We start from the raw sequence: 14,826 nt of genomic DNA, 5'->3' as shown, positions 1-14,826 counted from the left end.
TTCGGAGAGAGAGATTGAGCATGAATGAGGTGAGGGGGCATATATGCAGAGGGAGAGAGAGAGAGAGAATCTTAAGCAGGCTCTACACCTAGAACAGAGCCCAACACAGGGCTCGATCTCATGACCTTGAGATCATGACCTGAGCCGAAATCAACAGCAGAACGCTTAACCTACTAAGCCACCCTGGCACCCCAAGGTTGGTCTTTATGTGAACTTAAAATTTATCTTGATTTATAGCCAAAATAGATTTTATATTCTATTTTCCTGGGATCTCTCCTGGAGGAGTCCTTAATTTGTTTGTGAATTTTGATGTTCTTGTCATTTCCTAGAAAGAAGTGCTTGTTAGTGTCAAATATTTGCTTCCCTTTCATATGTGTATGAATTTGGGGCTTGCTAGAGAGACTCTTAGATGGGTAATCCAAGAAACTCTCATTGGTTCAGAAAAGAATGTTTGTTTATTCCTGGAAATCACTGCATTGCAATTTCACTTTTGTCTCCCAAGCATCAGGGTATCTCAAAAATATTTCTTCTCTCGTCCTCTGCAGGAAGGACATTTCCTACTCATCCTTATTTTTCAGCACAGCTTGGGGCAGGACAGCTCTCACTCTTCAACCTCTTGAAAGCCTATTCATTGCTGGACAAAGAAGTGGGTTACTGTCAAGGGATCAGCTTTGTGGCTGGAGTCCTGCTTCTGCACATGAGCGAAGAGCAAGCCTTTGAAATGCTGAAATTCCTCATGTACGACCAGGGCTTCCGCAAGCAGTACAGGCCTGACATGATGTCATTACAGGTGAGGCACACGGAAAGCTCTGACCAGAAATTGTAGCAGTAGCCCTCTTCAACATTAAAGATTTAACGAAATTTGGACCCACTGGTCTTGGAATTTGTATAAATGTAGAAGTGTGTTTTAAGTTCACGATCTTAGTGTGGGATTTGCGCTTTGGCTAAACCTGTAAGTGTACGACATCTATATGCAGAAAAACCCTCCCATGAAGTTCCTGAAGGTAATAAATCAGCAATTCTAGAAAGGTGGTGGGTGGGTACTCAAGTCTCCTTCCCCTAAGTAAGCAAGTGGAGATGGAGAAAGAATCAAGTCCTCTTCTTTTCCTCAACTTATCCATTGAAAAGAATACTAGATCTTTATTTTTAATCTGAAAATATAATGTCTTTTTCTTTTCCTGTAAATGCATCAGTGGCAGAGAGCTGTGTCACAGTTCTTGAACTTACCATGTCTCCTGCCTTTATCATAATGTCAGGCCCTTCTAGAGGAATAGGTGTCAAAGTCAGTGGCACTATTCAGTCTGCTTTTCTTAGCACATACTGAAGAAACACTGTAAATATGTCTTAGTCATTTTAAGCAATGTATTCCCTGCCACTGTGGTCTTCAACCTATTTTAGACACTGTGTACATACATTTCGCCCTTCTATAGTTTAAAGTCCACTTAATGTATTGGTTCCTAATAAGCAGTGTAAATTTTATCTATAGAGATGATATGACAAACAGTCACTCACTCCAATTTAAAGCTTTTAGTAGTGAAAATATAAACGAATACTTCAAAGAGAGGGATGTCAGAGTTCTCCTCCTTTGAAATGAAGTAGGCAAGATGCCCAGTTAGTCATAATATTATGCTGTAGATAGAAAGCAAACTATTTTAAAAATGCTTTTCAAATATACTCTTTTTCCTGGTTCCCAAGGATCAGTTTTTAAACTTAATATTTTAGGTGCCAGTCTATAGACAAAAAAGGACTGGGTTTTTACCTTGTGAATATTACAGTAAATGGTATTTTCTTGAGAAGATCAGTGGAGAGGAAGTGGTCCATTTTTTTTCTTTAAGATGAAATTTTTGCTAGGGAGATAGGTATAGCTTCTCTCTCAGCTTTGGGTTTTCAGATGTGAGTTCATAACGGTCTTCACCAGGATATGTAAATATAGTGATTTGATTCCTAGTTGATGCCTATCCATAGGTCTGTTAACATTCCACAAGTCAAATAATGACAATAAAAGGTTTTATTTTTTTACTTTATTTCTAAAGTTTATATCTCATGTTGGATAGGAATCATTGATGTTCTTGTAAGGAATTAAGTATCTCTAATTACCAGAAATAAGTTTGATACCTAATATTAGAATTTTTAAAGAATGGAAAGTACCTGTGAGTTGTGTTTGTTTGGGCCCATAAATAGAAAGATAGATGCAATTATCACTTTAAAAATGCAGTTATCTTCTATTTTAAGAATTCATCAATTTGATATCATAAAAATTGATGTAAATTGGATTATACATTTATATGGCTTGCATCTACCAAGAAATATTTTATGTCTATAATGACAATGAAGTTGTTTTTATCTTTGGTAGCATTTGTAGAGGCTGCAAGATTGGGGACCTTATTCTAGGATGATAGAACTTTTTGCTCTGTAAAGTGAGATTTAACACTTTTCCCCTTTCAGGAGCAGAAAGTGTTTTTTATCCAATCAATCCAATCAGTATGACTTTCAGAAGTGGAAGCAGCAGTGGGTTTGGATCACTTGATAGAATTTGTGATCACCTGGGTGTTGTGAGCTTGGGCACTGCTGGGTCTTGGCCTAGGTTCCTTTATCTGTGACATGGGTTTTGAGGTCTCTTTTAACTTTGTCTCCTTATGTTCTGTGGCTGCTGTTGTCGTGTTGAGTGTAAAAGCATTGTGTCTTTGTTCTTCCCTTTTCCCTGTCTTCTCTACCCTTCTCATCTCTCTCTACATCTCCCTGCTCTGGTTCTGCTTCTTCCAACGGAAGATTTGCTATATTATCTAGACTGTAGAAATGAAAAATTACTTATTCTTAGCAGACGGCATTTTGTTATTAAAGTTTCCTTTGAAGGAGATTAAATTGTGTTTTTGTTTGCCTTTTTCAAAGGAAATTTAATGTAAACCTACCTTGATAGAAGAATGTAGTTTAGAAAAGGAAAAGGTTCTTTCAAAAAAAATAAAACACTGCAGTATGCCTTCTTTGCACAATTATAATGGAATAAGAACCGAATGCTTTTGACAATATGTTTCTCTTTATTCTACTAATTAGATTTCTTTGATTTCTGTGCTACCAAAATACTAATTCCTCTGTTGATACAGCCCAGTATGTTTAATTTCTAAATTGTAAATAGCCTAAGGGAAAAATATGATTTTTCCAACATGACTGATTGAGATAACAATCACATTCTTTTAAACTTTTATGTTTGACTATAGCTGAACTTCTTGTTTTATAGCTATGACTTCCTGTGGCTCTTTTTCTTCTTTCTTTCTTTCTTTCTTTCTTTCTTTCTTTCTTTCTTTCTTTCTTTCTTTCTTCTTTCTTTCTTTCTTTCTTTCTTTTTTTACAGCATGTGTGGAACTTAGTTTCCACAGATATGTGTTACAGATAAAGATCAAACAAATAATTTGCCATATTTATATATAGTACTTTGATTTTTTTAGTTTTGTGCTATAGAAACAACAGTTGAATTCACAATATAATTGGTTATTTTCATGCATTTTTATAAAGCAAACTATTTAAGGATGATATTTTGATGATATCTTCTAGTGAAAGAAATTGTGCTAGATTTAATAAAATATCATACACATTTCATACCAAAATATTAAACTGATATAACTGATCAAGGAACCACTACTCAATATGTTACTGTGTGGGTAAAAATTTAAATTAAAGCACAATTCACGGACAGCCCGGGTGGCTCAGTGGTTTAGCGCCACGTTTGGCCCATGGCGTAATCTTGGAGACCCCGGGTCGGATCCCGTGTCGGGCTCCCTGCATGGAGCCTGCTTCTTCTTCTGCCTGCTTCTCCCTCTGCCTGTGTCTCTGCTTCTCTCTCTCTCTCTCTCTCTCTCTGGGTCTCATGAATAGATAAATAAAATCTTGAAAAAAAAATAAAGCACAATTCACAAATTTATTATTTACTGCTATATGCTGCCTTTATAATGTTTTTTTTGAAATACCAATAATCAAGCAGTAGCAAAATGAAATAATTTATTCTTTTAATACTAGAGATAGACTATATTTTTTGCTTTAATGCCCTTTGTCATAAAAAAAATATGCTACTGGAATACCTCGGATATTGGAAATCCTATCTCAAGCTTCTGGCTCTGTCACAATCTAAGCCAGGAGTCTCCTAGCAGCACTGATTGCCTGGTGAATTCTAAGCCAGAGCTCTATCATAAATCAGATGCTGGGCCCAGCAAGTAGAGACAACCTTTGCTTCTGAACTAAGTTTGATAGATCCTTTTGAAGGGAGGCTTTTCTGAAATTGGTTGAAATTAGAATGGACCTTCCATGAGAGTCCTAGGCGAGGACAAATCTGATTAAATTCCACAAGTAATGCCTACATGAGAGAAAATGACTATTTCCATGTATATATGTGATACCAAAAAATACATGTCAGAGAAACTTGCTCAGTCATCTTAGATGGACTCTTGGTGACTTGCTTTCTGACCTCAGTTAAATGAACTTGGACTTTAATATCAACTTTTACATATTAAAAATAAGATAATACTACTTTCATGCATTAAATAAATGTGAATTTGTTATTAAATATTAGGGTAATAAAATTAAAGTCAGTGTGTTTTATGCACAGATAAATGCATAATGTTTTTTTTTTCTCCAAATTAACTTTAGATTCAAATGTACCAGCTGTCCAGGCTCCTTCATGACTATCACAGAGACCTCTACAATCATCTTGAAGAAAATGAAATCAGCCCCAGTCTTTATGCTGCCCCCTGGTTCCTTACATTGTTTGCCTCTCAGTTTCCATTAGGATTTGTAGCCAGAGTTTTTGGTAAGAGATGCCTGTGATCAAATGGAACAATGTCATTTATTCCAAGGAATATTCTCTCTCCGTGTGGTATCCCAATTATTTTATTGTATGTTACACAGAATAGCATATTGCTAATGGAAATTAATAAATGTGCCTGGCTCTATTCTGAGAGTAATTTGCTCTTAAATGAAATTGAAATTAAAAAGGAAAGAAGAATTGGACCCTGTGATGGAGCTCTTATTTTCATTTATACCCCAAGATCAGAATAATTTTCCAGACTTTTATACACATCCTTCTTTGCTTAGTTTGTGTTTTTGTTTTTCTTTTGTTTTTCAATACTGATTCAGAACAGAGACAAATATGTTCTCTGGTTGAGTCCATGGAAGTACCTATATCAATGTGAATTCTAATGACTTTTTAATCTGACTTTTGTTAATAGGCTAGGATAGGAAATCTGAAGGATAGGATAGGATAGCATAACCAAAATTCCTGTTTTATTGCTTAAGTGACTCTCCTTCTATGCCAGTGCAGTGGTGGCACCAATCTCTAAGGCTGGGTGGCTCAGAGGAAAAAAGCACTGAGCACTGGCAGTAAGGCCTGAGTTACTGATTTCCTGTTTTGCTTCGTTCCTGTGGCAGGCAGCAGGAATAAAAAGAGCTGATGACATGGTTTATATACTCTTTGGGGGTCCTTAAGTCTATTCATAAGTTTTTGGTTAGGTTTATCTAAGTCCATTATTTAAAAAACAATTTTTTTTTTTAAACACCTCTTGAGGCACTTAGGTGGTTGAGCGTCTGCCTTTGGCTCAGGTCATGAACCCGGGGTCCTGGGATCGAGTTCCGCATCGGGCTTCCCACAGTGAGCCCTCTTCTCCCTCTGCCTATGTCTTTGCATCTCTCTATATCTCTCATGAAGAAATAAATAAAATCTTAAAAACAAAACAAAACACCTCTTAATAGAGGTTTGTTCTTAAAAATGTTTAGGACCTCCATGATGTCAGAAAGGGCTCCCACAGTTTTTACATCCTGCTTATCTGGTATCCATGGTGAATGTAGTCAAGATTAGTAACTGTGCCTTTGCTAAATTGGAGCTTTTGGTCAAGTTGTGAATATCGGCCTGATTGTAGGTCATTACCAGCATTAGAAAAAAAATGAGCTAGAATGGAATACAATGAAAATATCAGAGTCTATCATATAGCAAAGAATAATGTTTAGAGAAGCTTCGTTTTTCAAAATATGTATGTAATATGGATACAAATAACAGATTACGATGTATGATGTCTTTCTTATTGGGGGGTGTGGTTTAAAAAATTAAACCCTGTATTAGTGTAATGTAGTCTGTAGAAAAAGTTCAGCAAAAGAACAAAATCAAGAACAGTAGTTGCTCAGTCCTTTTATTTGAATTTAGTAAAGGGTAAGGGAAAGATGGATGAGCAGAAGTCACAGTTTCCTGTTTTTTAAAGACTCCTTGTTGCTTATTACTGATTTTAGAGTGGCAAAGATTGAACCTTTCACGTAGAAATATTTGGTACGGGGATCCCTGCGTGGCTCAGTGGTTTGGCACCTGCCTTCGGCCCAGGGTGTGATCTTGGAGACCTGGGATCGAGTCCCATGTCGGGCTCCCTGCATGGAGCCTGCTTCTCCCTCTGCCTGTGTCTCTGCCTCTTGCTCTCTCTGTGTCTCTCATGAATAAATAGAATCTTTAAAAAAAAAAATATTTGGTACTTTCAAAACTATTGCCTGTTTGTACTTTAGGAAGTGGAGGTCAGAGTCAGGGTAGCTTTTCTTTTTTCTCTGTTTTACTTCTGATTTAGTTTATGTACTGCTTTTGATTTTTCTTTTAAAGTTTTTTTCTTTTTAATTTCCTGCTCTGATATAGGTTTAATTGCATATTAACTGGTTCATTTACTTTTTTATTATGGTAATGAGAGTTTAAATAGTACTAATTGGTTCTGTTGATTTGTTTTTGTATTTTCCTTGGGAAGAAAAATATAAGTATCAGTTGAATAAGCCTCTGTAGGATTACCTAGTCTCCGTTAAATTTGCCACTAAAAAATATAAATACATAGACAAACAGATATATAATTAACCTTTTTTCTTTTTACCCTGGCTTTATCTGAGATTCCCAAATAAGTAAGAAAAATACTTAAGCATCTGTTTATTTGTGTCAGTCATATTATTATTATTATTATTTTAAATCTAGGCAATTTTGACCATATCTTTTGCAGAATATTCCATGGTTCCACTGCAGTAATTAAAAACAACCACAAGAAACACAAAAAGCCATTAGCACAGAATACACTTTTTACAATAGTGAGTGCATAATTTTGATCATGAAATTGTATCTCTTTCTTTAGATATTATTTTTCTTCAAGGAACTGAAGTTATATTTAAGGTTGCACTCAGTCTGCTGAGCAGCCAGGAGACACTTATAATGGAATGTGAAAACTTTGAAAGTATTGTTGAATTTCTTAAAACCACACTACCTGATATGAATGCATCTGAAATGGAAAAAATTATTACCCAGGTATGATTAAAATGATAATAATAAGATATAAGATCATTTAGCAGTTTCTCCACTAATTATGTATTAAATACATTAGCATAAAAACTTATATTTTTGTTTGATAGATTTTTTTTATTTGATCAGATACATTTTATTTGGAAATAAGATTATCATGGAATTTCTACTTTGTGACATTGTCTATATGGCTATACACATGAAAAGTGGTTCAGTGCTACATAAGGAGTGTTTGATGAATCTTTCAATTTAGACCAATGATAAGACTGAAGGCAGGGCCGACAGAGTTAGGAAGACATAATAAATAAATAAAAATGAGATCCACTTCCCTTTGTGATACTAACTCTGTTTTAAAATATATAAGGAGTACACGTGCCAAGAGCCTAGGCTTTGGAATTAGACAGTATGAGATTTGCATCATGTTCTAACTCTTTTATTATTTGGTGGGCTTGTACATATCTCCTTAATCTTCTGAACCCTAGTATTCTCACCTCCCAAATAGAACAATACTGATCTGAGAGGTTTTGTGAAGCTTAAGTGAGGAAACTTCATATATCAATCAAGGGCCCTTGCAGCAAACAGTCTATCTTCAATGATTCAAACAAAGGTACCATTTTGTAGAGGTTTGGGCATGGTTAAGAGAACCAAATGTGGATATCCAGGAACTAGTAACAGAGGGAGGAAATCTAATAGTGTTACCAAGCCCAGTGAGTGCCAGAAATATGCAGGAGGGGTTTCTGGAGGTTTTTGTGCTGGCAATGAACCAGGCAGGATAGGATCAGGGAAGAAAGACCAACCTCTTTCTCCTTTTCTTTCTGATCTGCTGGGTGTTCTTCTGGGCCATACCCAACCAGAGCTAGCAAGAAAGGAATTGTGAAAGGGGGATGCAGGTCACAAGGGTCTGTCTCCCAAATCCAGCAGAAGAGATGAGGGCTGAGAATAGATATGGGAAGAAAACAGAATAATTAGTACACCATATATCTAGTCCCTGGCTCTTCATAGAGACTAGGTTAAGTGGTAGTTATATATATTCATGTTATTTGGATGACATGAACAAGCTTAAGATTCATAGATGACTGCTTTAAGAGTATTGATAAAATTTACCACTTTCCTAGAGGCACTTGGGATAACAGATAAAAGAGTTTAGAGCAAGAGAAAGGGAATTTGACATCTTGTTCTGGTGCCTTGCTACCTACTAGCTGTGTGACTGTGGGTAAGTTTCAAGCTCTCTGAGTCTCAACTTTCTCTCCTACAAAATGAGAATAATAATGATGTTCCTGTTACATTTTCATGTTGTTTTTAGGAGGAAATTTAACCAATTAGGGTGGAGCATTTTATATGCTGTAATTCACACTATAACATGAGCTCTTATTCTATGACCTATAAAAGTTTCTTTTTATAAAATCGAAGTCGTAAGCAGATTCTGTAAATATCTGTGGACAATTTTTTTGACAATTTTTATTTGTTAAAATACTCTGTAAGCCGAAAGATGTAGCTTTTATTTACATATGTACTTGTTTATTAATTCTTCAGAAATATCTTTCTGGACTGGCAAGCAATCAGAGATTTGCTTTTAGAGAGTGATAATCTGATTTGAAGTCAGATCACCTCACCTTCTAAAATTAAAGAGGGAATCATTTGGCTTTAGAGATTATTGCTAGAATGAATGGACAGAATTTATAGGCAGGTAGATTTGAACTTGATATGAGAGATTTTTCTAACAGTTAAGAGTTGATTTAGTGGAATGAACAGCTGATATTAAAGGAGACCTTGATGAACTTTATTTAAAATATGGTCACTATGAATATGGTCACTATGAAAAATGCCAATAATGCATAAAAGCACAAAGGAGAAAATAAAAGTAAAAAAAAAAAAAAAAAAACAAGAAAGAAAAGAAAACCTGCTAAACTACCTTTACACATCTCTCTTTGTTTACATATAAATCTTAGGTGAAATCATACTATACATGCTATTATGGAACCTGATTTTTTAATTAAAATATGCATGGAGTATTGGACATTTTTTTCATGCAATAAATATAGATCCATGCTATCATTTTTAATGGTTGGGTAACAGTCTATTGTGTCCATGGTTTCCCACTAGGCAGGGAAAAAGTGATGCTTATTGGAGAGGGATGTCCAGCTTGTCTAGATAATTCATTTATATTCTAAAATTTGAGTACCTCTGACAGTAGTAGGATAAATAAGTCGGTTTGTTGTGGTTTCTTTTCTCCCCATGGTATTAGTGTAGACACCATTGCTTAAATGCAGCTGTTGCCTCTCCTTCCCTTGCAAGTTTAGACTAAGGAGGCATTACCTATACACCAACTGATAAGCAAACTGTCTTCCTGCTTGGTGGCAATTTGGGAGAGCAGAGGCATCCCTGATGAAACCCTACAACTCTGGACAGTACTCAGGCTATGCAGTTATGAAGATTCTCTGTGTGGTAGAATGTGTTGTTACTCCTAAGAGGCCCAGGATGAAAATATTTAGCATAAGACCTCTCTGCCCTACTGACAAATTATTAGCAGTGTTTTTGGTTTCTTTACTATGGAAATAACCTATGCAATTTTGCTTGCTAATCAGCAAAGATTATCTCTAACATAGATAAGAATTACTCAGTAACTATAACGTTATTTATCTGGCATGCTACATTTTTCGAGAGTTATCAGATTATGTATATTTTGGTTGCAAAACACTCTTGAATATTAACTTATGCTAGTGTTTTGACTTCATTATGAGAATGTTTCAAGTGTGTAGAAATCATCTATTTGTCCTTATATAGACAGTCACACCTGTTATTCTTCCTTTTGATATGCCATACTATTCCTCATTAGTAAGTATTTGGAAGTCTATATGAAGCACACCAGATACACAAATTGTATTTTGATATACATTCTAAAGGCCAGACTAACCCATGGTGTCTTCCTGGCAGGTTTTTGAGATGGATATTTCTAAACAGTTACATGCCTATGAGGTGGAGTATCACGTACTGCAGGATGAGCTTCAGGAATCGTCATATGCCTGTGAGGATAGTGAACCTATGGAGAAGCTAGAGAGGGCCAATAGTCAACTGAAAAGACAAAACATGGACCTCCTAGAAAAGTTACAGGTAAAGAGATAAAGATTTGATATTAAAAGCACTTGACTGCCTTCTCCATGCACAGAATTCTATAAGGAATGATAGAGATGTGACATGGATTGAACCATTGCTGACAGAGGGTCTGTGTGTCAGACTGTGTGCAAGTGTTCTGGGGGCTACAAATGCACATATGAACTTAAATATCACTTGGGAAAGAAAATATACACTTACGAAATATTAAATTTCAATTCAAAGCAGAATCTGGTTAAATACCTATAGGGTGTTAGACATATTTGGCTAAAGTTCAAGGGAGGAGGTACTGAATATGGGAAATTGGGAAAGCTCTGGAAGACCTGGAGCTTGAGATGGACTCTGAAGGATTGGTGGGAGAAATGAGTGGGGGGTTGGTATAAATAAGGAAGATAGGGCAGAGCAACAAAGTAAGCTTGGGGTCAGTTGAAGATTTATGTTGGGGAGATATGGGATAAATATGATGGAGGCAGAACTGTTGATAACTTTCAGTGTCAAGCAGAAGAGCATGGTTTTGGTTCTGTTGAGAGAGAAATCTCTCGGAGTTTTTGAGTTGTACTGTAGAAAGATCAATCTGGAAACCTTGATGAGTACAGATTTGCATGGCAGAGAAGGTATGGAGACTAGCTGGAAATCACTTGCAGAAATCTGGGAACAATGAGAACTGTGTAGAATAAAACTCACTGAGATAGAAAGAAAAGGAGGCATTTTGAGAGAATTGAATGAAATCATGTAACACATAGTCCCTGCCATCAAGAAGTTTACAATTACTTGGTAATATAAAATACTATGTATTTATTTATAAATGCACATTTACAAATGCAATAAGCAGGTTACTATAAGCTAATATTCTGCACCTGCAACTTGTATGATGTGTACTGTGTATCCAAGCCCTGAAGGGCAGGGCTTAAGAGTGATCAGTGGAAGGGAGCTTGGAAGGGGAACCTTCTAGGAGGTGAGGGAGATGAGTTCTGAGTTAGAGCTTAAAAGCCTGATGTCTCCTTAGTTTCTGTTACCTACCACTTCCTGACAAGACACCAGTCCCGAAAGCAGAGAATACTAAAACTCTGCTTCTATGTGATGAGTCTCCTGACAAGGAGGCTAGGAGAGAAAGGTTTAGAAAGGAGGGATCTCTAGAGTAATTGCTCCCCAAGGATAGGAACACTGACTTCCTTAGTTATCTTACATTAGCTCTTCCTTATTAGGGAAAGTGGGTTTGCACTTGCTTTATATTAATTATAATGACTTTTACTAATGGTTACAAATTTTTTCATTGACAGTTCAATGTCATCATCATGTCTTGGTTCCCGAGTTATGTGGGAACCCCTGACAGCCACTGAAACCAATAGGATCCCAATTATGTGTTTTTACAAAACCCTATATTTCTCGTCAGGTGGTGGAAAGCTTCTTTTAGCACCTCTGGGCAGCATCAGAAATCTCCCATTTCTCCTTCAGCCAGATGCCACTCGCTCCAGGAGAATACGGTGATGCCCCCACCATTGCGGGAGGCTGATTTAAGATTGCATTTTTGTTGTAGTCAGTGAAATGAGATGTCTTTTGTCAGTACTTACAGTTATATTTTTGAGATATTGGAAAAACTCCATGTCACAGAGGATTTCAAAGTATTTGATTCATATACTATTTTGTTATGTAATACAATATGATCATATAATACAATATGATTTTGTTATGTAATACAATATTAAGGTATAATACAATACCTTAATATATGTAAGGTCTGGCAACTGTTCTGATGAGGAACCAGGGTCTTCAGATTTTTGATTTGGAGGAATTTGCATTTTTCTTCTTTCTCCCAAACAGATAGCTCATGCTAAGATCCAGACCTTGGAATCCAATCTGGAAAACCTTTTGACCAGAGAGACCAAAATGAAGTCTTTAATCCGGACTCTGGAACAAGAGAAAATGGCTTATCAAAAGACAGTGGAGCAAATTCGGAAGCTGCTGCCAGCTGATGCGCTCGCCAATTGCGAATCACTGCTAAGAGACCTCAACTGCAACCCTAACAACAAAGCTAAGGCAGGAAACAAGCCATAACTGAAGGAGCGCCATGTCAGCAGAACATGCTTTTAGAATGGTGAAGAAGGGAAGCATCTGCATGCTGCTGGCCCAATGCTGGACGCAGGAGCTGACGGAACCACTGGAGTTTGGTGCTGAGCCCTAGTCCTAGAGGGTGGACCTCGCTCCCATTAGAGTACGCTGTTCCTAAGCCAATGTATATATGTAGACTGGTGGTTTTTTTGTTGTTGACTATGTACATAGACACAAAATGGACGTGAAGAGTTCATGCTTTCAGATCAAAGGAGTAGATGTATATTTAGAGTAATTTTTTAAATCAAAACTTCATGAAATCCACACCAAAGGGAAGTTAAAATGAAATTCCCCTTGGACACATGTGAAATCATTTTGTCTTTGTAGTGAAACAAAGCTAGAGCATCTTTATATATTAAAATATACTTGAAAAAAATGAATGTATTTTTTTCTCCAAAGAACAGCATGTTTCACTCAATTGTGGAGCGGTAGAAACATTTGTGTAACTTTATGTATATCTGTCTTAAAATCTACTGACATTATGTATATCTGAGGAAATGACTGACTGCTGATCATGCTCCTATGGGTTTTTCAGGAAGGTAGGGGCCTTCCTCCCCTGCGTGCTTTGTGCCAACTAGCATGTTGTGTCTACATGCATTTTGAGTCAGTTTAGGCATTACTTTGGACGTGCATAAGGAGAAAGAAGACATCGTAGCAGAGTCTACCCACCCAGCTCATGATGAAAAAGAATGTTGCTAATTTCCCAGCAAATTAGACCAGCATTGTTATTCAAGCTAAAATATCAGGCCTCCCCAATTTAATTTAGGTCCTATATTGTCTAGATCAATTTTCTATTTTTTTGTTTATATTACTCCTTACAATCTTGAGTGGACTCCCTTTTACTTGGTGCCATAGTTGGTGACAAGGACTTGTTATTTTTCCACTTATGGGATCTAATTTAGTTCTCTCTACCTTAAATAAAAGGGAAAATATGATTGGTTTTGTAAGGATAATATGCTGTGTTGAGACACCTTTTTTTTTTTTTTTTTTGGCCAATTGACAGAATCTAATAAGCTCTCAATCATCTTTCCTTGTATGTGAAAGTTTGTGAGAACTGTGTAATGTTTAAGAGTAAACTGTTGAAATCCACTGGAGAGAAGTGGAAAGTGGCTCCAAGCCCTTCTAAGACCTAATTCTTTGTTTGAACCCCCAGCTTCCTCAGCCTACAGCTTATCAGAGGACATTCATGCATGCTGGGTATTATGGAAGGAAAGTAATTTTCAAAGTACACAAGCAGTTCTCCATTTCAGAGATGATTCTATGATAGTGCCTCTGAAAGTTGATGCAGCATTTTTGCCTTTCCAAATAATATTTGTCATCGCTGCTTTTTGCAGTACTTATCACAGATGGATCACTTGGGATAATTTTCTTCAGAGGGAGTTTTTTATACACTAGCTACAGTGTATTATAGACTAGAAGGGCATCGCTCTCAAGGTTTGGGAAAACCTTGAAGAGCAGATGATAAGCATCTGAACCCTCCACCTCTACACCATTACTCAGTATAAATGTAATGATTCTAGTTACAAATCAGCATGCCCTCTAATCCAGGTGGTTTTTTTTTTTTTTAAAGAAAATAAAGTCTTATTAGTAAAGTTAATATTTCTAGTTCTAGGAAATTCTGATTCTAGGCCTCCTGTTAAGTTGGGGTTACCAACTAATTTGTTTCTTGGATTCCCCCAAATTTCTCTATTTGTAGGAGAGGTTTTCTCTATGAGGAATATGATAAATATCATCTGATTACTGTCTGGTGATGAAAATTACCTTACGTATGTGATATACAAGTGGTAGCCAAAGAATCTTTAAGTTGGGAAAAGAAAACTTTTTTGGTTCAATTTCAAGTAAATTGTATTCTGGATATTCAAAGTCAGCATTATGAGTTATACTATGGTGTTCAGAGATTAAGTTGTCTTGGATACAGTATTTCTTCTGAAAATGAATTTTCTTTTTCTTTTTTGTGATTTTTTTAAAGTGTTGCACCAGTTATGCTTATGCATTGTTACATCTTCTGATTAATGTTACATCTGATTAATGTAATGTCTAGTTCATTTCCAATAAATACATTGCTATAGTTTCCTTGGCTTATTGGTTTTTTGTTTATAATAGGAAAGAAGATGCTCTTGGTTAGAGTTCTTTACAAAATCTGCATGAGCTGAGCTATTGTTACTTAAAATTGCTTCAGTAATAATTCTTTTTAATAGAATCAGAACAACAAAGATAATTTATAGAAATATTTATGAAAGTCCATTGTCAGTTACTAGTTTTCAACTTCTTTCCCAATGGAGCCTTTTTTTTTTTTAAGATTTTATTTA

At 36.2% G+C, this 14,826-nt stretch overlaps 1 protein-coding gene across 12 annotated transcripts in view; it reads left to right on the top strand.

The window, feature by feature from the left end:
- Positions 1–14,588, top strand: part of TBC1D4 (TBC1 domain family member 4) — a 181,385-nt gene extending 166,797 nt beyond the window's left edge. For 8 of the 12 annotated variants that reach the window (XM_035704640.2, XM_035704641.2, XM_035704643.2 and 5 more), the window contains 5 exons: positions 546–790; positions 4,639–4,798; positions 7,134–7,303; positions 10,232–10,408; positions 12,230–14,588. In XM_035704640.2, coding sequence (XP_035560533.1) covers positions 546–790; positions 4,639–4,798; positions 7,134–7,303; positions 10,232–10,408; positions 12,230–12,463 — 986 coding nt within the window. In that variant the 3' untranslated portion in view covers positions 12,464–14,588. Of the gene's footprint in view, positions 1–545; positions 791–4,203; positions 4,339–4,638; positions 4,799–7,133; positions 7,304–7,799; positions 8,377–8,412; positions 8,511–10,231; positions 10,409–12,229 lie in introns of those variants that run through there. The other 4 variants (XR_004808351.2, XR_004808352.2, XM_035704648.2 and 1 more) reach the window with 4 other exon arrangements.
- The last annotated feature ends 238 nt before the right edge of the window (positions 14,589–14,826 follow it).

Source organism: Canis lupus, chromosome 22 (assembly GCF_003254725.2).
Source record: "Canis lupus dingo isolate Sandy chromosome 22, ASM325472v2, whole genome shotgun sequence".
Taxonomy (NCBI): Eukaryota; Metazoa; Chordata; class Mammalia; order Carnivora; family Canidae; genus Canis; species Canis lupus.
Note: the sequence above shows the minus strand (reverse complement) of the source record. Positions and strands in the feature narration are given on the sequence as shown.